Source organism: Cololabis saira, chromosome 15 (assembly GCF_033807715.1).
Source record: "Cololabis saira isolate AMF1-May2022 chromosome 15, fColSai1.1, whole genome shotgun sequence".
In the NCBI taxonomy this organism is placed as follows: Eukaryota; Metazoa; Chordata; class Actinopteri; order Beloniformes; family Belonidae; genus Cololabis; species Cololabis saira.
The window spans coordinates 35551059-35576533 of record NC_084601.1 but is presented as its reverse complement, the minus strand read 5'-3'; the positions used below and the strand labels follow the sequence as shown (position 1 = coordinate 35576533).

The 25475-nt window shown below is 40.8% G+C and overlaps 1 protein-coding gene across 2 annotated transcripts; it reads left to right on the top strand.

Annotated features, from left to right (window-relative positions):
* The first annotated feature begins 142 nt into the window (after positions 1-142).
* Positions 143-24855, top strand: LOC133461300 (angiopoietin-related protein 7-like). Of its 2 annotated transcripts, none has more exons than XM_061742159.1 (7): positions 143-223; positions 2277-3106; positions 14723-14957; positions 16973-17107; positions 21067-21283; positions 23283-23478; positions 24529-24855. In XM_061742159.1, exons 2-7 carry the CDS (start codon positions 2477-2479, stop codon positions 24673-24675), a joined length of 1560 nt encoding a protein of 519 aa, XP_061598143.1. In that variant the 5' UTR covers positions 143-223; positions 2277-2476; the 3' UTR covers positions 24676-24855. The 2 variants fall into 2 exon arrangements, with proteins under 2 accessions (XP_061598143.1, XP_061598142.1); XM_061742158.1 differs by having other exon boundaries at positions 23262-23478.
* Positions 24856-25475: the final 620 nt, after the last annotated feature.

Here is a 25475-nt window from a genome sequence, read left to right as displayed (position 1 = left end):
GCTCTAAAGGGGTTATTTGCAACTTGTAGGCGTATTACTCTGAGCCTACATGTATTGTATTCCTTCTATGCAAATGGCACCAATCCACTTAGCAGATTATCAGGATAAGATATCCCCCCTGCTGAATCCACACACACAGACACTCACACACTCACAGACACACACTCAGACTGTCCTGATACTTTCCAATTGAGCTGGATTCAGCACTCGGACATGGCGGCAGGTAGGAACGTGGTTTCAATATTTACTTTCCCTAAATATGAAATTAATATCATTAAATGTCATTTTGAATTTTAAGCTTCATTACAGAGGTTTTAATTTAATAGACACCCCCCCCCCCCTTTTTTTTATTTTTAATTTAACAAGGGTTTCAACAAACTTTTATTTACTTCACATGTTTGCATCTTCTTTTTTCCCCTTTTTCTGCTGTTTGAAAACAAGATATGATAATTATGTACAGTCTCATAAGTTTTTATTCTTTTTTTATTATTTTGGTCAGCCAACTGCTCAAACATTTCACAGAGTATTTTGTGCCTATCAGAATGTGGCAGGTTTTCCTTCACTTTTATGTCTGTTTCCATTCAAAGCAGCACATCTGCTCATCAGATCCAGATCTAAAAGTGCTTCTGCACAATTTAATCACAGTAAAGATGGCTATATGTGAATACTGTATATCGTAGGCATAATTGGTCTACCTGGACGAGGCAGACTGGAGTTAAGATCGGGTACTGAAGTGGCACAAACCCAGAGTGAAAACTAGGAACTCAGGAAGCAAACCAGTGTTTGGGATGCGACACCAGCATGTGAGTGTGACAGCACTCTGAAATCCCACACTTGTCCACCAGAAACTGTTTGGACAACAACATATGAGGAAAAAAATGATATTTGTGAGAACACATTGAAACAGGAGGCATTAGGGGTGGGCAAAAATATCGATATGGCAATATATCGCGATACTTTTCCAGCCGATTCAATATCGATATTCAGAATTTTAATATCGATTTTTTTTTTTTTTTTATCCCCGATTTTTTTCCCATTCTATCACCCAGCGCTCCTACCTAAGTGACAGTCCTGGGCATTGCCACTCTCTACCAACCCCGGGAGGGCCCTGTACTGAGCTCAGGTTTTATTTCACGTTTTATTTCATTTTATAATTTATTTTTTATACAACACAATTGCCTGTCCTTAAAAAATGAAAAATAATGGACAGAGGTTTATTTATTTATGGATTTATATCTATACTGACTGATCACTGTGCCTGTCCTTGGCTTTAGTACCCATCTTTCTTGTGTTTATTATCATTTGCCACATAATTAAAGCAACCTCATACTAAATTTAATGTTAATTTCATATGATGTAAATAATATGAAAAACATATACAAATATGTTGTAACTTTAGCTTGTATAGTTATAATAAAACATTGTTTTGACTCAGTTTGTCCCATGAATTGTCTCTATAATCTGATGAACGTGCAACTCGGATTTTAAGATCCATCACTATCATCTGATGTACATATATACAACTTGGATTTTAAGATGTGTAATGCATTTTTAAATTTTTCGGTGAACTATGTAGAATATAATAATCGGGATATCGCATAATCGGGATATCGCAATGTGTATCGTATCGTGGCTCAAGTATCGTGATGCGTATCGTATCGTGAGGTCCTTCCCAATACCCACCCCTAGGAGGCATTAGAATATTACATAATGAAAGTAATCAACAGTGAGGACCGCCACGTTCCTCCAACTCTGCTGATTGACTGTTTTGAAATAAACCCCCGTTGTGCAGCATGTTTCTCATGTGTACAGCTAAAAGTGGCATGAATAAAAAAAAGCATTGACATGTCTGTTTTTATTCATGCCCCACACACACATGTACATATATGTGTGCATATGAACATATACATATACATGTATATACACATGATATAGGATGCCATACTGAAGTGAGAGTCTGATTTTAAAATTATAACTGATAAATGGACGTCTCTGTCTATCCAGCCCTGAAAAATATGGGTTGCATCGATGGGAAAGATAAAAACTCATTAGTTACTGTATACATGTTGTGTAAAAGCAGGCTTATGTGCAACCAGGTTCATATTTGGAGTCCAATACCTTTCCCCCGCCGACTGTTATATCCAATACTGGGTTTAAATACTTCCAAAACAGGTTCATTTTCAAACAAGGAGGCTATGTTCATCTTCCATCTGTGGTCAACATTTCTGTACAATGATTTCTACCGCAATTTAAACTTTATCTCCTTATTGTTTCAGATATCCACCTGGTTTTCACCATCCTACATCTCAGGCAATGAATTGTGCTGAAATGGGAGAAAATCTGGTCCAGATCTCGTTGCTATGATGTCGGATTCTGATGCTGATCCAGAGGGTGAAACGGATTGTACCGGTGACTTGAACGTAATGTGGATAAAAGTACCCAAAAGCCAGGGAGAGAAACGTACCGAACTTTCAGGATGAAGTTGCAATCCACATTATTGACGTTTGTCTTACTCTCTGGCTGGTTTTTCCAACTCGTCGGTGGAGACTTGGAGACCTCAGACAAAAACAATGACCTTGAACACCACAAGGATGTTCAACTCCACCCTCTCACAGAAGCGACGCAGGACAAGGTGAATGTGAATATCCGGACACCCAGGGACGCACCAGACACAAACATGGAAACCGTCTGGAACGTTCCAGGTATGAACCAGGGCAACTATGAGGATGCTGACTGGCACCCTTCCACCTCCATCCAGGAAACTGTCCTGACCCCTGATGGGGTCATAAACACTGACGAGACTGATCCTGACCACGGCTCCAGACAAACTTTGAACCAGACCATCGACGGTTCGCAGACGCAGTGCGGGGAGTACAGCAGCCAGCTGACGCCCGGCGGCCACTGCCGACTCAAGGCGACGCTGCCGCCCGTTGGGACGACGCAAAAGCGCTGCCCGGACATGTTCCGTTGCACGGACGACATCTCCCACTGGCTTCACGAGAACCAGAACAGGAAGGAACAGCTGGAGGAGATGGGGGAGACCATGTCGGAGCTGCAGGAGGAGCTGAGGAACCACCGCCATCGAGTCAAGGCCCTGGAGATGCAGGTACACAAGATGAAAACTACAAGTTCACTGTATGTTCTTTGCATATACTGTTCTTGTGTCAGTGACAGCGTTTACATGCAGTCAATAACCCTTTTAAAACCGGAATATTAGCAATAACCCGGTTTTGCGCGGCCATGTAACCAACAATAACCCCTTTGAATAACCCAAATTTGCTCATATTCAAGTTTTTAAAAACCCGAATATGAGCCCTGGGTTACTCCTTTTAAAACCTGAATATTCGGTCATTTAAACACCAAACGGAATATCCCCATCAAACGGAACATGAATTTGTTTTCTGCGCATGCTCTGTTCACAAGGAATCCTGGTCTTTTGAGTCCAGGAAGTTCTTCTAAACATGGAGAAATGCAAGACCAGGAGGAGACTAATCACTTCATAAATGTAATGAAGGATATGAACATTTCTGCATTTGTAGACGGTAGAAAGTACCGGGATAGCGAGATTTACAAGAAGGTGAGCGAAAAGTTGCGCGAAGCAGCATTTGTTTTGAATTTGGATACAGGAAGAAGAAGCGGAAATTACGCTAATTGCGTCATGACGTTCTCCATACGTCGCTGGTTTGATCCAGATATCCCAAATGATTAATTACCATGTTTACAGGGATAACCGTGTTTGCTCACGCATGTAAACGGAATATTCCGAATGTTTCAGTAACCGGAATATTTGCAATAACCCGAATTTTGCATGTAAACGTAATCACTATTCCAGCATATGTATAATTAGAGGTGGCACAATGGACTACCACCACAAAGGCAGAACAATGTCAGACTTGAACCTGCAGGCAACACTGTTTTCCCTCCGCAAAACTGACCTGAACTCAGCCATGAAGGAGGACTTTATGTCATATATCTGATGCTGGCAGTACATTTATGCCATAACAGGAACTTTAAAGCTTAAAAAGAGAATGGCAGCGATTCTAAACAAGCTTGAATAAGTGAAGTGTAGAAGTGTTTCAGTTGGACGAGCAGATTTATCTGGTCAGCATGAGATACAGGATGAAACAAAGAATGTATTTAAGAATAATTTGGGTAAGAAATATTATTCAAAGCCTATAAACACAACCCTTTCTCCGTCTCTCTTTGTTTATCTCTGCCTCCGGTTATCTCTCTGACTTGACACCCCTTAAGCCCTCCTTAACCCTGAGTGCTAACAGGATTAGCTGCAGGCCTTTTGACCAGGACACTTAAATCCGTGTGCGTCTGCCTGACCCACTGAGGATCCTTCCAGGATACAGAGCCGCAAGGTTGCTCCTTGTTTGAGGCTACGCTTCAAAACGCTGTTTCAAAGCAAATCCGATTCCCATCCACACTGACGTTTCTGCTCCATTTCAGAAAAGCTCTTCATCTTCATGGAAATAAGCTTTGCTGCAGAGTGTTCTTAAAATACCTCACAATACATTTCCTATGCATGCAAGCAGGAAACAGTGAAGTCAGCAGTGTTTGCTGGTCCATGTTGTTTTATCCGTAGCATTAAAGTTAGTCGTCTCATGATTCAGCTTAACAAATCAGGGAATGATACAACTGGTACTACTGGTACTGTAACTGGTACTACTGGTACTATAATGCCACTTTTGCACTAGTATCGGTTCAGCCCGGCTCCGCTCGGCGCGGTACGGCACAGTTCCACCCGTGTGTTTTCGCATTGCCAGGGGAGAAGCGGGCAGGTTTGGGTGAAGCTGCTGTGACGTACTCGATTGCGCAACCGCTTTGTTCATGTCGCCGCTGATCAGAAATCAGCTGGAGCCGGGAGCGGCTGAGAGTAAAACAGCCCGTCTGCATCCCTTTTTAAATTTTTTCTCCTCAGCCACCAGGTTTATCTGCACCTCAGAGTTGGATCACCAAACAGACGTTTTGCGCTTTATAATAAAATCGCTGTGAGCCGCGAGTCGCCTCGCTCTGACTCCAGCTTCCTGATTCAAACGTCTGCCGGCCCCGCCCCCCGACCAATCAGAGGCGAGGAGGGTGGTGACGGCCCCGCCCCCCAACCAATCGGTGGCGAGGAGGTGGTGACGTCAGAAATAGTCCCTTCTCAGCCCGCAAAGAACCTGGCTGAAATGGTTACAGAAAAAAGTATCGACTTGGAGCGGCTTTACCCGTCTCAGCCCTAGTGCGAAAGCGCAAAACGGGGCCATAGCGGGTAGAACCGGGGAGAAGTGAGACTAATGCAAAAGCGCCATAACTGGTACTACTGGTACTATAACTGGTACTACTGGTACTATAACTGGTACTACTGGTACTATAACTGGTACTACTGGTACTATAACTGGTACTACTGGTACTATAACTGGTACTACTGGTACTATAACTGGTACTACTGGTACTATAACTGGTACTACTGGTACTACTGGTACTACTGGTACTACTACTGGTACTATAACTGGTACTATAACTGGTACTACTGGTACTATAACTGGTACTACTGGTACTATAACTGGTACTACTGGTACTATAACTGGTACTACTGGTACTATAACTGGTACTACTGGTACTACTGGTACTACTGGTACTACTACTGGTACTATAACTGGTACTATAACTGGTACTACTGGTACTATAACTGGTACTACTGGTACTATAACTGGTACTACAACTGGTACTACTGGTACTACAACTGGTACTACTGGTACTACAACTGGTACTACAACTGGTACTACTGGTACTATAACTGGTACTATAACTGGTACTATAACTGGTACTACTGGTACTATAACTGGTACTATAACTGGTACTACTGGTACTATAACTGGTACTATAACTGGTACTATAACTGGTACTACTGGTATTACTGGTACTACTGGTACTATAACTGGTACTACAACTGGTACTCTAACTGGTACTACTGGTACTATAACTGGTACTATAACTGGTAGTACTGGTACTACTGGTACTATAACTGGTACTACAACTGGTACTACTGGTACTATAACTGGTACTACAACTGGTAGTACTGGTACTATAACTGGTACTACTGGTACTATAACTGGTAGTACTGGTACTATAACTGGTACTACTGGTACTATAACTGGTAGTACTGGTACTATAACTGGTACTATAACTGGTAGTACTGGTACTATAACTGGTACTATAACTGGTACTACAACTGGTACTACTGGTACTATAACTGGTACTACTGGTACTATAACTGGTACTACTGGTATTATAACTGGTACTACTGGTACTATAACTTGTACTACTGGTACTATAACTGGTACTACTGGTACTATAACTGGTACTACTGGTACTATAACTGGTACTACTGGTACTATAACTGGTACTACTGGTACTATAACTGGTACTACAACTGGTACTATTGGTACTACAACTGGTACTACTGGTACTATAACTGGTACTACAACTGGTACTATTGGTACTACAACTGGTACTACTGGTACTATAACTGGTACTACAACTGGTACTACAACTGGTACTACTGGTACTATAACTGGTACTACTGGTACTATAACTGGTACTACTGGTACTATAACTGGTACTACTGGTACTATAACTGGTACAACTGGTACTATAACTGGTACTACAACTGGTACTACAACTGGTACTTTAACTGGTACTACAACTGGTACTATAACTGGTACTACTGGTACTATAACTGGTACCATAACTGGTACTTTAACTGGTACTACAACTGGTACTACTGGTACTACAACTGGTACTACTGGTACTATAACTGGTACTACTGGTACTATAACTGGTACTACTGGTACTATAACTTGTAGTACTGGTACTACAACTGGTACTACTGGTACTATAACTGGTACTATAACTGGTACTATAACTGGTACTACTAGTACTATAACTGGTACTATAACTGGTACTACTAGTACTATAACTGGTACTACTGTACTACAACTGGTACTACTGTACTACAACTGGTACTACTGGAACTACAACTGGTACTATAACTGGTACTATAACTGGTACTATAGCTGGTACTACTGGTACTATAACTGGTACTACAACTGGTACTATAACTGGTACTATAACTGGTACTATAACTGGTAGTACTGGTACTACTGGTACTATAACTGGTACTACAACAGGTACTACTGGTACTATAACTGGTACTACAACTGGTAGTACTGGTACTATAACTGGTACTACAACTGGTATTACTGGTACTATAACTGGTACTATAACTGGTACTACAAATGGTACTACTGGTACTATAACTGGTACTATAACTGGTACTACTGGTACTACAACTGGTACTACTGGTACTATAACTGGTACTACAACTGGTACTACTGGTACTACAACTGGTACTACTGGTACTATAACTGGTACTACAACTGGTACTACTGGTACTATAACTGGTACCATAACTGGTACTTTAACTGGTACTACAACTGGTACTACTGGTACTATAACTGGTAGTACTGGTACTACAACTGGTACTACTGGTACTATAACTGGTACTATAACTGGTACTACTGGTATTACTGGTACTACTGGTACTATAACTGGTACTACAACTGGTACTATAACTGGTACTACTGGTACTATAACTGGTACTATAACTGGTAGTACTGGTACTAATGGTACTATAACTGGTACTACAACTGGTACTACTGGTACTATAACTGGTACTACAACTGGTAGTACTGGTACTATAACTGGTACTACTGGTACTATAACTGGTAGTACTGGTACTATAACTGGTACTACTGGTACTACAACTGGTAGTACTGGTACTATAACTGGTACTATAACTGGTACTACAAATGGTACTACTGGTACTATAACTGGTACTATAACTGGTACTATAACTGGTACTATAACTGGTACTACAACTGGTACTACTGGTACTATAACTGGTACTACAACTGGTACTACTGGTACTACAACTGGTACTACTGGTACTATAACTGGTACTACAACTGGTACTATTGGTACTACAACTGGTACTACTGGTACTATAACTGGTACTACAACTGGTACTATTGGTACTACAACTGGTACTACTGGCACTACAACTGGTACTACTGGTACTATAACTGGTACTACAACTGGTACTATAACTGGTACTACAACTGGTACTACAACTGGTACTACTGGTACTACAACTGGTACTACAACTGGTACTTTAACTGGTACTACAACTGGTACTATAACTGGTACTACTGGTACTATAACTGGTACCATAACTGGTACTTTAACTGGTACTACAACTGGTACTACTGGTACTACTGGTACTATAACTGGTAGTACTGGTACTACAACTGGTACTACTGGTACTATAACTGGTACTATACCTGGTACTACTGGTATTACTGGTACTATAACTGGTACTATAACTGGTACTACTAGTACTATAACTGGTACTACTGTACTACAACTGGTACTACTGTACTACAACTGGTACTACTGTACTACAACTGGTACTACTGTACTACAACTGGTACTACTGGTACTACAACTGGTACTATAACTGGTACTATAGCTGGTACTATAGCTGGTACTACTGGTACTACTGGTACTATAACTGGTACTATAACTGGTAGTACTGGTACTACTGGTACTATAACTGGTACTACAACTGGTACTATAACTGGTACTACTGGTACTATAACTGGTACTATAACTGGTAGTACTGGTACTACTGGTACTATAACTGGTACTACAACTGGTACTACTGGTACTATAACTGGTACTACAACTGGTAGTACTGGTACTATAACTGGTACTATAACTGGTACTACAAATGGTACTACTGGTACTATAACTGGTACTATAACTGGTACTACTGGTACTACAACTGGTACTACTGGTACTATAACTGGTACTACAACTGGTACTACTGGTACTACAACTGGTACTACTGGTACTATAACTGGTACTACAACTGGTACTATTGGTACTACAACTGGTACTACTGGTACTATAACTGGTACTACAACTGGTACTATTGGTACTACAACTGGTACTACTGGTACTACAACTGGTACTACTGGTACTACAACTGGTACTACTGGTACTATAACTGGTACTACAACTGGTACTATAACTGGTACTACAACTGGTACTACAACTGGTACTACTGGTACTACAACTGGTACTACAACTGGTACTTTAACTGGTACTATAACTGGTACCATAACTGGTACTACTGGTACTACAACTGGTATTACTGGTACTACAACTGGTACTACTGGTACTATAACTGGTACTACTGGTACTATAACTGGTACCATAACTGGTACTTTAACTGGTACTACAACTGGTACTACTGGTACTATAACTGGTACTACTGGTACTATAACTGGTACTACTGGTACTACAACTGGTACTACTGGTACTACTGGTACTATAACTGGTACTATAACTGGTAATATAACTGGTACTACTGGTACTACAACTGGTACTACTGGTACTATAACTGGTACTACAACTGGTACTTCTGGTACTACAACTGGTACTACTGGTACTACTGGTACTATAACTGGTACTACAACTGGTACTTCTGGTACTACAACTGGTACTACTGGTACTATAACTGGTACTACAACTGGTACTATTGGTACTACAACTGGTACTACTGGTACTATAACTGGTACTACAACTGGTACTACTGGTACTACAACTGGTACTACTGGTACTATAACTGGTACTACAACTGGTACTATAACTGGTACTACAACTCGTACTACAACTGGTACTTTAACTGGTACTATAACTGGTACTACAACTGGTACTACTGGTACTATAACTGGTACTACTGGTACTACAACTGGTACTACTGGTACTACTGGTACTACAACTGGTACTACTGGTACTATAACTGGTACTATAACTGGTACTACTGGTACTATAACTGGTACTATAACTGGTACTACAACTGGTACTACTGGTACTATAACTGGTACTATAACTGGTACTATAACTGGTACTACTGGTACTACAACTGGTACTACTGGTACTATAACTGGTACTATAACTGGTACTACTGGTATTACTGGTACTATTACTGGTACTATAACTGGTACTACTAGTACTATAACTGGTACTACTGTACTACAACTGGTACTACTGTACTACAACTGGTACTACTGTACTACAACTGGTACTACTGGTACTACAACTGGTACTATAACTGGTACTATAGCTGGTACTATAACTGGTACTACTGGTACTATAACTGGTACTATAACTGGTACTACTGGTACTATAACTGGTACTACTGGTACTATAACTGGTACTACTGGTACTATAACTGGTACTATAACTGGTACTACTGGTACTATAACTGGTATTACTGGTACTATAACTGGTACTACTGGTACTATAACTGGTACTACTGGTACTATAACTGGTACTATAACTGGTACTACTGGTACTACTGATACTATAACTGGTACTACTGGTACTACTGATACTATAACTGGTACTACTGGTACTATAACTGGTACTATAACTGGTACTACTGGTACTACTGATACTATAACTGGTACTACTGGTACTATAACTGGTACTATAACTGGTACTACTGGTACTACTGGTACTATAACTGGTACTACTGGTACTTTTATATTTTATGGTGAGCTCTGCTGGAGCAGCAGCATCACTGCAGCAGAGAGGAACAGACTGGACAAGGTGGTGACTGTCCTGTACTGTAGTAGTAGTACTAGCTCTGGTCTGTACTGTAGTAATAGTACTAGCTCTGTCCTGTACTGTAGTAGTAGTACTAGCTCTGTCCTGGGCTGTAGTAGTAGTACTTGCTCTGTCCTGTAGTAGTAGTAGTACTAGCTCTGTCCTGGGCTGTAGTAGTAGTACTAGCTCTGTCCTGGGCTGTAGTAGTAGTACTAGCTCTGTCCTGGGCTGTAGTAGTAGTACTAGCTCTGTCCTGGGCTGTAGTAGTAGTACTAGCTCTGTCCTGGGCTGTAGTAGTAGTACTAGCTCTGTCCTGGGCTGTAGTAGTAGTACTAGCTCTGTCCTGGGCTGTAGTAGTAGTACTAGCTCTGTCCTGGGCTGTAGTAGTAGTACTAGCTCTGTCCTGTACTGTAGTAGTAGTACTAGCTCTGTCCTGGGCTGCAGTAGTAGTACTAGCTCTGTCCTGGGCTGTAGTAGTAGTACTAGCTCTGTCCTGGGCTGCAGTAGTAGTACTAGCTTTGTCCTGTACTGTAGTAGTAGTACTAGCTCTGTCCTGGGCTGTAGTAGTAGTACTAGCTCTGGTCTGTACTGTAGTAGTAGTACTAGCTCTGTCCTGGGCTGTAGTAGTAGTACTAGCTCTGGTCTGTACTGTAGTAGTAGTACTAGCTCTGTCCTGTACTGTAGTAGTAGTACTAGCTCTGTCCTGTACTGTAGTAGTAGTACTAGCTCTGTCCTTTACTGTAGTAGTAGTACTAGCTCTGTCCTGGGCTGTAGTAGTAGTACTAGCTCTGGTCTGTACTGTAGTAGTAGTACTAGCTCTGTCCTGTACTGTAGTAGTAGTACTAGCTCTGTCCTGTACTGTAGTAGTAGTACTAGCTCTGTCCTGTACTGTAGTAGTAATACTAGCTCTGTCCTGTACTGTAGTAGTAGTACTAGCTCTGTCCTGTACTGTAGTAGTAGTACTTGCTCTGTCCTGTAGTAGTAGTAGTACTAGCTCTGTCCTGTACTGTAGTAGTAGTACTAGCTCTGTCCTGGGCTGTAGTAGTAGTACTAGCTCTGTCCTGGGCTGTAGTAGTAGTACTAGCTCTGTCCTGGGCTGTAGTAGTAGTACTAGCTCTGTCCTGGGCTGTAGTAGTAGTACTAGCTCTGTCCTGGGCTGTAGTAGTAGTACTAGCTCTGTCCTGGGCTGTAGTAGTAGTACTAGCTCTGTCCTGTACTGTAGTAGTAGTACTAGCTCTGTCCTGGGCTGTAGTAGTAGTACTAGCTCTGTCCTGGGCTGCAGTAGTAGTACTAGCTTTGTCCTGTACTGTAGTAGTAGTACTAGCTCTGTCCTGGGCTGTAGTAGTAGTACTAGCTCTGGTCTGTACTGTAGTAGTAGTACTAGCTCTGTCCTGGGCTGTAGTAGTAGTACTAGCTCTGGTCTGTACTGTAGTAGTAGTACTAGCTCTGTCCTGGGCTGTAGTAGTAGTACTAGCTCTGGTCTGTACTGTAGTAGTAGTACTAGCTCTGTCCTGTACTGTAGTAGTAGTACTAGCTCTGTCCTGTACTGTAGTAGTAGTACTAGCTCTGTCCTTTACTGTAGTAGTAGTACTAGCTCTGTCCTGGGCTGTAGTAGTAGTACTAGCTCTGGTCTGTACTGTAGTAGTAGTACTAGCTCTGTCCTGTACTGTAGTAGTAGTACTAGCTCTGTCCTGTACTGTAGTAGTAGTACTAGCTCTGTCCTGTACTGTAGTAGTAATACTAGCTCTGTCCTGTACTGTAGTAGTAGTACTAGCTCTGTCCTGTACTGTAGTAGTAGTACTAGCTCTGTCCTGTACTGTAGTAGTAGTACTAGCTCTGTCCTGTACTGTAGTAGTAGTACTAGCTCTGTCCTGTACTGTAGTAGTAGTACTAGCTCTGTCCTGTACTGTAGTAGTAGTACTAGCTCTGTCCTGTACTGTAGTAGTAGTACTATCTCTGTCCTGTACTGTAGTAGTAGTACTAGCTCTGTCCTGTAGTAGTAGTAGTACTAGCTCTGTCCTGGGCTGTAGTAGTTGTACTAGTGGAGAACCCTGTGGAGGTGTTGGGGGAGAGGGGGATCGTGGCTAAACTGTCATCCATCAAATCGTGAAGCAAATCGATGCGACTACGTCACGGTTTTTATGTTTCTGGTTTTGCCCATCGACTTCAGGCCATGAAGGGAGACGGGCTCTGCGATGCAGCAGAACACTTTACGCTCACGAGGGTCTAAATTGCTGGAGCGGTGTGGATGCCAGGCTTAACTGCAACAAAAGTTGCACTGTTAAAATAAAAAAGGAACCTTTCTCTGGTTCCCAGTGCATCAAAACCACACTTTTATAAAGCACCCTTTTAAGGCCTGTGTGAGTCCATTTGGGCCCTGAAACCAGTGTGAAATGCAGGGTAATCATGAGCCTCAGTGCGGCTAGAGATGAGACAGTAGTGAGACAACTGTAGTTAGACCAAAGAAAGCAGCGCTCTTACTTTGAGATACCTGCAGAAGTCCCTGAATAAAGTAGAATCTCTGCTACGGACTCGGTGGAGCTCAGGTGGGGTTTCTGTGGGCAGGTCTGCCTATTAGGATGCTCCCAGAAACTCAAGCTAGGCCACAACTGCTTGGGCTAACGTGCATGATGCCTACATGTGTGGCCTGACCACATGAACCCAAAATAAACACTGTAGATCAGTCAAACATCACCCACCCAAAGGTTGTCCACACAAGGGCCTTAGTAAGAGTTAGTGGGTAAGAGACAGAGTGATCTGTTGGCAGAAATGTAATTCAACCTTTGAAACCATGTATTTCATCAATAATAATAATGGATTACATGTGTATTGTGCTTTTGTTGGACACTCAAAGTGCTCACAATGGTTCTGTTATTCATACACTCCTCGTTCACCCATCATTCCCATCACTGTAACCTCTACTCACCTGTCCACTGGCCTTCACTCCCGTAGACCGATCACTGGTATCACTTCATCTACAAAACCATCACTGGACGCACCCCTTCATATCTTGGATCACTACTTATTATCAACATCAGTAATCAATACCTACGTTAAAGCAGTTGCTCTAACCAAAGTTACATTTCCAAAAGCCCGCACCTAGTCTGGCCATAATTCATTTCAGTTCGCTGCTGCTAGTGATTGGAATCATCTGCAACAAAACCTTAAACTTCACACATTCATCCCATTCCCCTCCTTAAAAAATACACTTCCAACATTCATCTGTGATCATTGCACATGTTTGTAACTCTACCAGCTCTACCACTTTTTACTCATATTTTTTTTATGTGTTGTGTGTTTTTTATATATCGTATTTGATTGTTTGTTTCACTGTGATTGTATGTGCTTGACAACCTGGCCTCTTGCCCAGGTTGTCATTGTAAATGAGAAACTGTTCTCAACTGACTTAGCTGGTTAAATAAAGGTTCAATTAAAAAAATAAAGTAAAAAATTCATAGTGGTAAACTCCATGTGTAGCCACAGCTGCCCTGGGGCAGATGGAGAGAATTGAGACGGAGACGTGGCAGTCGATCCACGCCTTCAGCCTCTCCGACCACCACTGGAACATTCATTCACATTCACACACATGTTAGGCCCTCACTGGAGGTAAGGAGGGTGAGGAGTCTTCACCAAGGACACACAACAGATGACTGGGGCCAATCATTCAATTATTGCTCACCCGCTCTCCCACCTGCAGCCACTGCAGCCCCATCATTCATTACCTTAGAGTAAAAACCAAATACACTCAAAAAGTCCAATTTGGCATAGTTTTTGTGTCATTATGGGAATTCAGAAGGGCTGAGAAGCTGATCAACATAGTTTGCTTGTTAGATGTTGGTTATTTTACCGGTTTGTGAGTCTAGAAGTTGATCCATGTTAAACATTGTACCATTTCCTTACAGCCTTTAGCATTTTCAGGGTAGTTTTCTTTCTTTTTTTCTTAATCCCATAACCCCAAGTAACTTCTCTCCTCTTCTCTGTTTCCATCTCTCAGGGCGAAGACAGTGCAGCTTTAAACTCAACCGTCAAACAGCGACTCCACTTTCTGGAGCTGCGCTACGCGGAGGCCGACACGTTGCTGCACGTGCACGCAGCGCTGCTGTACGAACTGCAGGCGCAGCTCCGGAACCTGTCGGCATCCGTGCAGCAAGTGAGTCGCAGCACAGGCTGCAAGGTCAACGTCGTCAGGGCGACGCCACCTCTCGGCATGAGGGACACGCTGCCTCCAGGTACGCCTGCACTAAACACGGCAGCGAACGGAAACTCCCAGAACATTGTAGTTGACTGAAAAGTAAACATTTCACCTTTTCCCATTTTTTTTTTTAATATATATATATTTTTATTACATCTTTTTCCCCTGATTCCCATTTTTTCACCCAGTGCTCGTACCCAAGTACCAGTCCTGGGCATTGCTCCCCCTCTGCCAACCCCGGTAGGACCCTGCACTGAACTCAGGTCTCCTTCTTAAAGTGGACCTATTATGGCATCTAATCCCTATTTTAAACAGGCCTTGAATGTCTTAAAAACAAGCTTTTGATTGTTTTTGCTAAATAAATTAGAAATTCAGCCTCTAAACTATGTCTTTATCTTCCCATTCTTTAACCTCCTTCTCTATGAGGGATTCTGAGTGGGCGAGGAGGCTATGATAATGAGGCACTGTGCTGATTGGCTGCCTGAATGACGTGTAGCAGGGGAGGGCACAAAGTATCGATCTGGGCAGAAGAGCAGCCGGCTGCGTACACAATTAAGGCTGATTTATGGTTCCGCGTTACACCAACGCAGAGCCTACGGCATAGGGTACGCGACGAAGCACACCGTACGTCGTGCGTCGCTGAGTAACCTACGCCGCTCTGGGACGATTTAACACGTAACCATAATTCAGGCTTTAAACCGTGTACAAAATCAATTCCATTGCTTTATTTTCTATGGGACTGTCCTAACTGGCCACAGCGACGCAGCGCTGCGCAGCACAACGCGGCGCAGCCTTTTAGAGCTGAACATTTGTCGGACGCCCTGCTTCTACTCTCTTCCTGTCGCTCACGTTGAAAGCCGGTAGAAAGCGCTGTAGGAAACAGTCATGATGAGGAACGGCTGATCCAGTTAGTTGAAATGAGAAGTTATCTCTATGATTCCTCCTCATTTCACTACAAAAACCTCAATAAAGCAGTGGCAGCTGCTGGAGGGAGATGGACAGAGAGCGTCCGATGTCACGCAGTGCTACATGATAGTCAGACGCTCGCATGCAGAAGGCTGGATTAGGACACGGTGTTTAGTTGTGGGCGTGGTTTGCATTTTGGTTACGTAACAAAAATGCACAGAATCTGAACGGCTCGTAGATCCACATCACACTGGACGGATCATCCGGGCGGCTGTACAGACACTGCAGAATTTGGTTGCTTTCCTCCTTCTCTGAGTTCGCAGGCTGAGGGGAGACCACTTTTTACATGTTAAAGCAAGAGAAAACCTGGTTTTCATAATAGGTCCCCTTTAACTTGAGGAGAGAGCAGGCCTTTCTTTCCACCCACCGGGGCGGCTTCCCACGAGATCCCCCCCCCCCCCAGTTTGTTTATTTATTTTCATATACAAAAACATCTAAAAAATGTACATAGATTCTAGTAACTGTGATGGAGAATGCCTAAAAACCCTCCAGGGGCTTATGAAATGGCATTCTCCAGGAATGTGTACATTTAAAGATAAAAAAACAAGTATCCTAATACATGTCATACAGGTGAGAGAGAAGAAGAAAAATTAATAACAAAGATAATGAGACATACATATAACAATAATAGGGTAAAAAACACACCAAGAATATAACTCTAAAGAAAATAACGAATGGACCCAGGTTCATTTAGCAAAGTGAACATGAACCCAGGACCTTCTAGTTAGCTTCACACCTACAGTAGAACCTGACTGGAGCTACCAGAACGGGTTTCAATGATTGGGCCAAACTTGGATGCTGTTGCTCAGTTTGGGGTGATGCATGCTGTCATGCTCATGATCTTATGAATCTTATGAATCCAGTAATAGATGCACAATTCTCTTCTTCCAGCATTGCCAGTTAGTAGATGCCGCTTTGCCCTGCCTTTGAAAGTTACAAACTTTCCACTGCTGATGTTTCTGTTTGTGCTTTAAAAAAAATGTTTTATCACATCACAGTGTTCAAATAGCACTTTAATCTTTTTCTATCTTTAAGAAAGTGATAATGAAATTCAAGGACTTGCATTCACATGTGTGTCTCCCTCAGATGGACAGCACTTGTCTCTCTGTCCGTCAGACTGTGCATCTCTCTATCACAACGGTGTTCGTCGTTCCGGTGTTTACACTGTCGTCATGACACCAGGGAAGACGCTGCCCGTCTACTGCGACATGGAGACTGAGGGTGAGACGCACACCGAGAGTATGAGACTATGAGTCTTCATGTTTCCACCACAAATGGGTTTTACTGCACAAACATTTTGATGAGGCAAATTATGATGAAAAGGGAAAATGCATTAGAGCTCGGAATTGATTATCCGCCAACCCCAAAGCTGACCCCTCAGCTCTGAGGAGCCACAATGGTTTTGTAGCTCATTCTTTTCAAGTTTAGTTGGTTAGGTGCAGATTCAGTTCTCTTCTTAGCGTTAAACCTCTTAGGACAGTTGCTTTAAGACAAACAGACACATCTTAAAATGTTTCCAGATGGCAGAAGAAAGATGCCAACAGTGACATAAGGATATAAAACAAAATATCGCCAAATAACTGAAGAAAAATGAAGGCCAAATCAGGTGACAAACAAACAATAAAGTTTTTCAGAGAGTAGTAAGATGATGGACATGATGGAGATCCCACTGATCAGTTTGGTGCCTGTAACCTGGCAACGACCAGAGGTGGACAGAGTACTCGACCCCAGTACTTGAGTAAGAGTACAAATACTACTGGTCAAAATTTACTCCGTTACAAGTAAAAGTAGCTCAGTCAAAATATTACTCGAGTAAGAGTAGAAAAGTACTTGCTTTTAAAGGTACTTAAGTATCCAAAAGTAAATGCTTTTAAATTTACTTTAAGTAAAAGTAAGAGTAAGAGTTAACTCTTGTTTCTGAGAATTAACTCTTTGAAACCAGCTGCACTGATGTGCTGCTTTTAGAACCACAATGTTATATAAAACCTGCAGAAACACCAAAAACAAATCAAATGAATGGGATCATAAGAGGACAGCAGATGATGCAGAGTTTATTAACAATCATGAACTGAAACCAAATGAACCTGCACCATCCAACTAAGTCTGGATCCCCCTCAAAGACCACTGCTTTACAAAAAACTACATCTCTGCTTTCAATAACTCAATGTTGAAGTCACTTAACTTTACAGGAAGGACATGTACCAGTACAATATAGCAATATAGAGCATAACAAACTGTCTCCCAATGTCTGTCTGTCTGTCAGGCGTAGCCATTGTTGCGACTCTGTCTTGACAAACACAGGCTACTTTGGCGGTATCGTTTTGAGGAGGCTTGACGTATTTCCGCTTTACGTACATCCCAGTGGAGAGCGTGCACTGTGATAGGTCTCCTCCTTTGACAAAAACAGCTTGTGTCCAATAGGATTTTAGGGAAGAAGAAAAAAGAGCAGACCTGAAAGTAACAAGTACTTTTCAGCCTTCCTAGAAATTTACTCGAGTAAAAGTAAAAATATTTGTCTTGGAAATGTATTCAAGTAAGAGTAATAAGTACCAAAGAAATCTAATACTCAAGTAAAGTACAAATCCTCTGGATATGTACTTAAGTACAGTACTCAAGTAAATTTACTCTGTTACTGTCCACCACTGGCAACGACAGAGCTGATGACATCACATGCAGCGACAGCAGGTGATTCCAGTGAATTCTCTCAGTATTTGGGGTGTAGCAACACATCCAGGACCCGCCAGCTTTCCTGAACCAGTTCTGCTGGTCAGTCTGAGGTCTTTTCTCTGCTTGTAATATCTGAAATCTGCATTAACGAGCGCTAGAGAGCGACATGTTCCTCCAGCCACGTCTCAGCGACAAACAAACAATACTGCGGTCCTTATCCGCCTGTTGTCTCCCTATCAACACAAGCTCGCCTGGATTACTCGGGCAGTTAGTGGGTCTTTTTAAAGCTCAATCAGTTGTTCTCAATTTGAGCGGCTTTCCTGTTGTCATGGTTACTCATCAGGAGGTATTACAATGGTGCCTTAATTAGCAGCAGAAATCATTCAGGTACAGTATAACAGCATCCAAAGCAATGCCAAGAACTGTTCATTTAAACTTTGAAAATGAACATATAGAACCTTGGATTTCATCTGATCAGCTAATTGCTCATTATTTAAAGTACAGCATCACTTCTGCTTTTCCAATTTGTGATGGGGGTTTGACGGTATTGATTAAATTGATGACGTACCATGATATCCAACTGAGCTTGAATGTGTAGGTTTATATTTTCATACTGTTGGGATTTTATGAAATAGTTTAAGAGTTTGAAGGGTTTTTCTACAAGATTCTACACTGGTGGTTTTTCATCTCCTATTCAGGAATTCAGCTATAGTTCAGCTGTTTTTTCTAGTCGCAGAGTCAGCCCGTGTTTTATGGCTCGACTGTTTTCTCTAGTTGCAGGGCTTATGACTAGGCTGTTAAAATAGTTTAGATATTTACTCTTCGTTAGGTGAAGACAATGAAGAGAAACAGATCTTTCAAAAACTGATGGTTCTTATCCGTTATCTGGGTTGTACGGAAGAGTATTAGGGCCAGGCAGGAGAAAAATTTAAATAATATTTTAGAGGAGGAAGATTTTTTTTCATTATGCACTTCGAGAAAATAGTTGAAATGTTGAGAAAAAAGTCGAAATGTAGAGAAAAAAGTCAAAATTTCGTGAATAAAGTCGAAATGTTGAGAAAAAAGTTGAAATTTTAAGAAAAAAATTGAAATGTCGAGAATATTGTTGAAGTATAATTTCCAAAAAAAAGTTGAAATGCCAAGAAAAAAGTCGAAATGTTGAGAAAAAAGGCGAAATTTCAACTTTATTCACAAAATTTCGGCTTTTTTCTCGAAATTGTATTTCAACCGTAATCTCGACATTTCGACTTTTTTCTCAACATTTCGTCTTTTTTCTCGAAGTGCACAATAAAAAAAAATCTTCCACTCTCAAATTCTTTTTCTCTTGCCTGGCCCTAATACTCTTCCGTAGGGTTGACATCCTAAGTAGGAAGCAATAAACAGGGACGCTGAAGGTCTGATATGTTTGGCAGATGGGGTTCACATACAAAGAACACCTCCCTTTTTAGTATAAATAAGACTGGATCCATGACCACCGTGTGCATTTCTCTCCTGCCTATGTGGTTTGAGAGAGGTGTACCTTTGGCCGGAAAACTTTGTGCATGATATAATAAAAGCTTGTATTAACTTTAATTCTGTTTCACTGGTTTTCTTATGGTGCACCAGACAAACGAACACGTAGGATCTTTCAATACCATTACTTACATAACATTGTATATCCATGATCCAAATTTCAATTGGAATGAAGTATGGACTAATATAATATCATCTTCCAGAAACCCAGATCATCAGCTTATTCATTTTCAATTTGTAAACAGAACTTATTTAACACCTCGCAAGCTTTACCATATGAACATCCTGGTTAGCTCTTTATGTACATTATACTTTCAGAATAAACCAGGAACCTTCATGCATCTGGTCTGGGAATGCCAACCTGCCAATGCCAAGAGGTTTGCATCTGCTTTATCCTCGATAACAGTACAGAATATTCCAATAAATCCTCAAACATTTATTTTAAATAATTTATCAACAATCAATGCTTCACTATGTCAAAAACTAATTTTGCTTGCTGGCCTAACAGCAGCAAGAAATATAATAGCAGTAAGATGGAAACCACCAACACGCTTAACATCTCCCATTGGTATCTGACTTTTCTTGACATTATCTATCTGGAAATATCTACAGCCCGAATCCATAATGCAAAACAACAAAATATTTTATTTTGGCATATGGCAGCAGATAAAATTAAGGCCAAACTTGAAAGATGTATTTAAAATTGATACTTTGTTGCAGCTATCCTTGTCCAGTTTTTGATATTATTATGTTTTGCCTTTGTTTTATTTTGTCCTTTGTTCTATTATCTTTGTATTTTTCTGTTTTTCTTTATTATCAATTGTTTTCATTGAATGCTTAGGTCCAAGGGGAGGGTTTGGAAGGGGGTGAGAATACTGTATGTGTTAATGTTTGTTTAACATCATTGTGGATGCCACCGTTGATAATAAGAAAATTATGAACGATAAATAAAAACATTTGATCACAATTAAACATTGTATATCCATGTGTGCACACACCAGGCGGTGGCTGGACGGTGTTTCAGCGTCGGCGCGACGGCTCTGTGAGTTTTAACCGTGGCTGGTCGGAATACCGCGATGGCTTCGGAGAGCCCCGGGGAGAACACTGGCTGGGAAACCAACACCTGCACCTGCTCTCCAGCCAGGGCCACCACAGCCTCCGCATCCACCTGCAGGACTGGAGCCCCGTCCACAGACACGCCCTGTACCAGACCTTCAGGTGGGCACGCCGGCGTCGGATGAGGCGAACACAAAATAATAGGTTAGAACAGGGGTCAGCAACGCGCAGCTCTAGAGCCGCATGCGACTCTTTAGCGCCGCCCTAGTGGCTCCCTGGAGCTTTTGTAAAAATGTTTGACCTTTTTTTTTCTCTTTTTTTGCTTTTTTCTCGTTTTTTTCTCTTTTTTTTCTTCTTTTTTCTTCTTTTTTTCTCTTTTTTCTTCCTTTTTCCTTTCCTTTTCATTCTCGACATTTTTTCTCGAAATTGTGATTTTTTTTCTCAACATTTCGACTTTTTCCGTCACATTTTGACTTTTTTCTCGAGATTGTACTTCAACATTAATCTCAACATTTCAACTTTTCTCGAAATTTTGACTTTTTTCATGACATTTCGACTTTTTTCTCAACATTTTGACTTTTTCACGAAATTTTGACTATTTCCTCAACATTTCGACTTTTTTCTCGAAATCTTGACTTTTTTCTCATCATTTCGACTTTTTTCTTGACATTTCGAGTTTTTGCTCGAAATTTTGACTTTTTTCTCAACATTTCAACTTTTTTCTCAACATTTCAACTTTTTTCTCAACATTTCGACTTTTTTCTCGAGATTTCGACTTTTTTCTTGAAATGCATAATGAAAAAAAAAATCTTCTCCTAGTTATAACTAATGTAGATACATGCAGTATGTGTTGCCTTCATTCTAAGGCTTATACAAGACTTTTCATTTTTTGCAGCTCCAGATATATTTGTTTTTTGTGTTTTTGGTCCAATATGGCTCTTTCAACATTTTGGGTTGCCGACCCCTGGGTTAGAAAAAGGTAAAGTCCTTCAGAACCGGGACTGGGATGTTATCTGGACCCACAGCCTTCAGCAGCTGGATTTTTAGCAGGACCATCTTATTTGATGACCACACTGATGGACAGCTCACCTGATTAAGGGGAAGCAGCTAGAACAGGGGTCGGCAACCCAAAATGTTGAAAGAGCCATATTGGACCAAAAACACAAAAAACAAATACAGTATGTCTGGAGCCGCAAAAAATTAAAAGTCTTGTATAAGCCTTAGAATGAAGGCAACACATGCTGTATGTATCTATATTAGTTATAACTGGGGGAAGATTTTTTTTTCGTAATGCACTTCGAGAAAAAAGTTGAAATGTCAAGAAAAAAGTCAAAATGTCGAGAAAAAAGTCAAAACTTCGAGAAAAAAGTCGAAATGTCAAGATTAATGTTGAAATACAATCTTGAGAAAAAAGTCGAAATGTCGAGATTAAAAAAGAAAGGAAAAACGAAGAAAAAAGAGAAAAAAAGGAAAAGAAAAAATAAAAAATAAGAAAAAAAGGAAAAACATTTTTGAAAAAGTTCCAGGGAGCCACTAGGGCGGCGCTAAAGAGCCGCGGTTTGCCAACCCCCGAGCTAGAAACTATCAAGAAGAGACAGGTTCCTCATGTGTTATTCACTTCCATTCTATTCACTTCAAAAATACTATATCTGTCCCTGAGGGGAAATTAATAAAATGTATTATTGTACTTACAATAATTATATTATAACTGGTGATGGTCTTTATGCCCTTCCATGTGCTTCAGGGGTCATTGGTAGAAAAGGGTCTTTGTATTTTCTGTAGAGGAGGTTTTGACCCTTTTTATGTCCACAGTCAGATTACCGCAGGTACTTAATCAGATCTTTGCAGAATCGTAAATCTTCAGGAGAGAATGGACCAGTGCATTGATCCAGGTTTTACATAGTTGAGCTATATGTTAATTGTTATGATGATTATGAGAATGGAGGCAGCCTCACTAGGCTAGACTTCAACGGTCTAAATTATTGGTTTCCTGGACCTAAGCAGGCAACCATCCAAGTAGGAAATGGACAACACTGCGATGTTAACATAACTATACTGTACAAGCGGATGATAACTGAGGATGTTGTGTGATGCTACTGTGAACTAATGAGTATTATATTATGAGTATTCCATATTGTAGTTTATTGTCGTCCTTATGCAGGATAGACAATGAGGAGAACCGGTACCGCCTCCACGTGTCTGGTTTCAGTGGAACGGTGGAGGATTCGTTCGGCTGGTATCATGACCAACACAGCTTCAGCACACCTGACACCGGAAACATCTGTGCTGAGATCAGCCACGCCGGCTGGTGGTTCCACCAGTGTTTCTACGCCAACCTTAACGGCGTCTACTACAAGGTAAACCTCACGGAGCAAAATCTGAAGAAAACAAAACCCAACAAAAAACTGTGTGTTTGTTATGTTTCTGAATATTTGTAACTGAACAAAACCATTTAGTAGAATATTACAGAACTAAAATATGTTGAGAGAGAAAGATGGAAAAGCCTGTTACTCTGACTAAATTACTTTGTTTTGAAATCCACTACCGTTTTTACAGCTGTATAGATCAGGGGTCGGCAACCCGAAATGTTGAGCCATATTGGACCTGGAGCCGCAAAAAATGTCTTGTATAAGCCTTACAATGAAGGCAACACATGCTGCATGTATCTACTGTATATTAGTTAAAACTGGGTCCTCGGCTGCAAATGTAGCATGTTAATGTCTTTCCACATGACTCTTTTTGTTACGCAAATCTATAGAAGAGTATTAGGGCCAGGCAGGAGAAAAATCAAAATAATATTTTAGAGGAGGAAGATTCTTTTTTTCATTATGCACTTTGAGAAAAAATCAAAATGTCGAGATTAATGTTGAAGTGCAATTTCGAGGAAAAAGTTGAAATGTTGAGAAAAAAGTCGAAATGTCGAGATTAATGTTGAAGTGCAATTTCGAGGAAAAAGTTGAAATGTTGAGAAAAAAGTAAAAATGTAGAGAAAAAAGTCGAAATGTCAAGAAAAAAGTAAAAATGTCAAGAAAAAAGTAAAAATGTGGAGAAAAAAAATTAAATGTTGAGAAAAAAGTCGAAATGTCGAGAAAAAAGTTGAAAGGAAAAAGGAAGAAAAAAAGGAAAAAAAGGAAAAAAAAGAAGAAAAAAAAGAAAAAAGAGAAAAAAGAGAAAAAAGGAAAAAAAGAGAAAAAAGAGAAAAAAAGGAAAAAAGAAAAAAGAAAAAAAAGGTAAAAATATTTTTGAAAAAGCTCCAGGGAGCCACTAGGGCGGCGGGTTGCCAACCCCTGGTATAGATGATTTTATGTTTATCTATATGTGTTTATCTACCAGTGAGCCCCACGAGTGGACCTGTTTGGAATAACAGAAGGTTGAAATATCAAAAACTGAAACTGTGTTTCCACCAGGGTGGCCGTTACTCGCTGAAAGCTCACAACTTGTTGGGGCCGGATGGCATCGTCTGGTTCTCGTGGAAGGATTCGGACTTCTACTCCCTGAAAGCAGTCACCATGATGATACGGCCGCGCAACTTCAGACCGCGTCCGTCGCCGTAGTGACGGAGGACTGTCAACAATAACAGTTTGAAGCTCTAACTGCTTCTAAAGATACTTGCCAAAAGCCCTGATGCAATTTACACATTCCTCTGCTGCTGTAAATAGTCCCTCACATGCTACTTTTCCCTTTTTATGACTGATTTTATCAAAAATGTACAGTGACCAGTTTTTAAGAAAAAATAAAGAAAGAAATGAATAAGAATTTTGGTTGTTGTGGATGCACTTTTAGATTTATATTGTATTTCATTTTGAATGCTAGGTGCATATAAAACTGCAGAAAGGGGCATTTGGTTTGACAGAACTTAAATGAATTCACTTGAAGGGTAACATCTTTGTTTCACAGCTAATAATGTCCCAGAAGGTTTATTTCTAACCTAGAGTTATCATTTCTTTACCTCTTCACAGGCCTAGACTCAGTACCGAGGCCTCTTCATTCTGACAAATACACCAGCTCTCTGGACCAGATTATTGAGTTTGAGTTTGAGTTTATTCACAATACCAGAATAATAATTATAATAATACAATTGAATTAAACGGGTAAAGTGAATGGGTCCCCCAAGGAAGCTAAGCTTATAGGTGGGGGCCCATAGTTCGTATAAGGGTGAGGGTACAGTCAATGGTATAAGCAGTTACCATCCGTAAAGAGATGGTGATGGCTAAATGCATACAAGTACACAAAAAAAAAACACTTAACATACATACTTAACATTACATACACATACAGTCACACACACATACGTCCCAGCAGTCCATGAAGAAGCATTTTAAATTATATATAGGTTAGTAAAAGATTATTTTTT

Excerpts from the sequence above, each read along its gene's own strand:
- LOC133461300 (XM_061742158.1), top strand. The coding sequence starts at position 2,477 with ATGAAGTTGCAATCCACATTATTGACGTTTGTCTTACTCTCTGGCTGG. Across the intron at positions 3,107-14,722 it reads TCAAGGCCCTGGAGATGCAG|GGCGAAGACAGTGCAGCTTT; the intron begins GTACACAAGATG and ends TCCATCTCTCAG. Across the intron at positions 17,108-21,066 it reads CTGCGACATGGAGACTGAGG|GCGGTGGCTGGACGGTGTTT; the intron begins GTGAGACGCACA and ends TGCACACACCAG.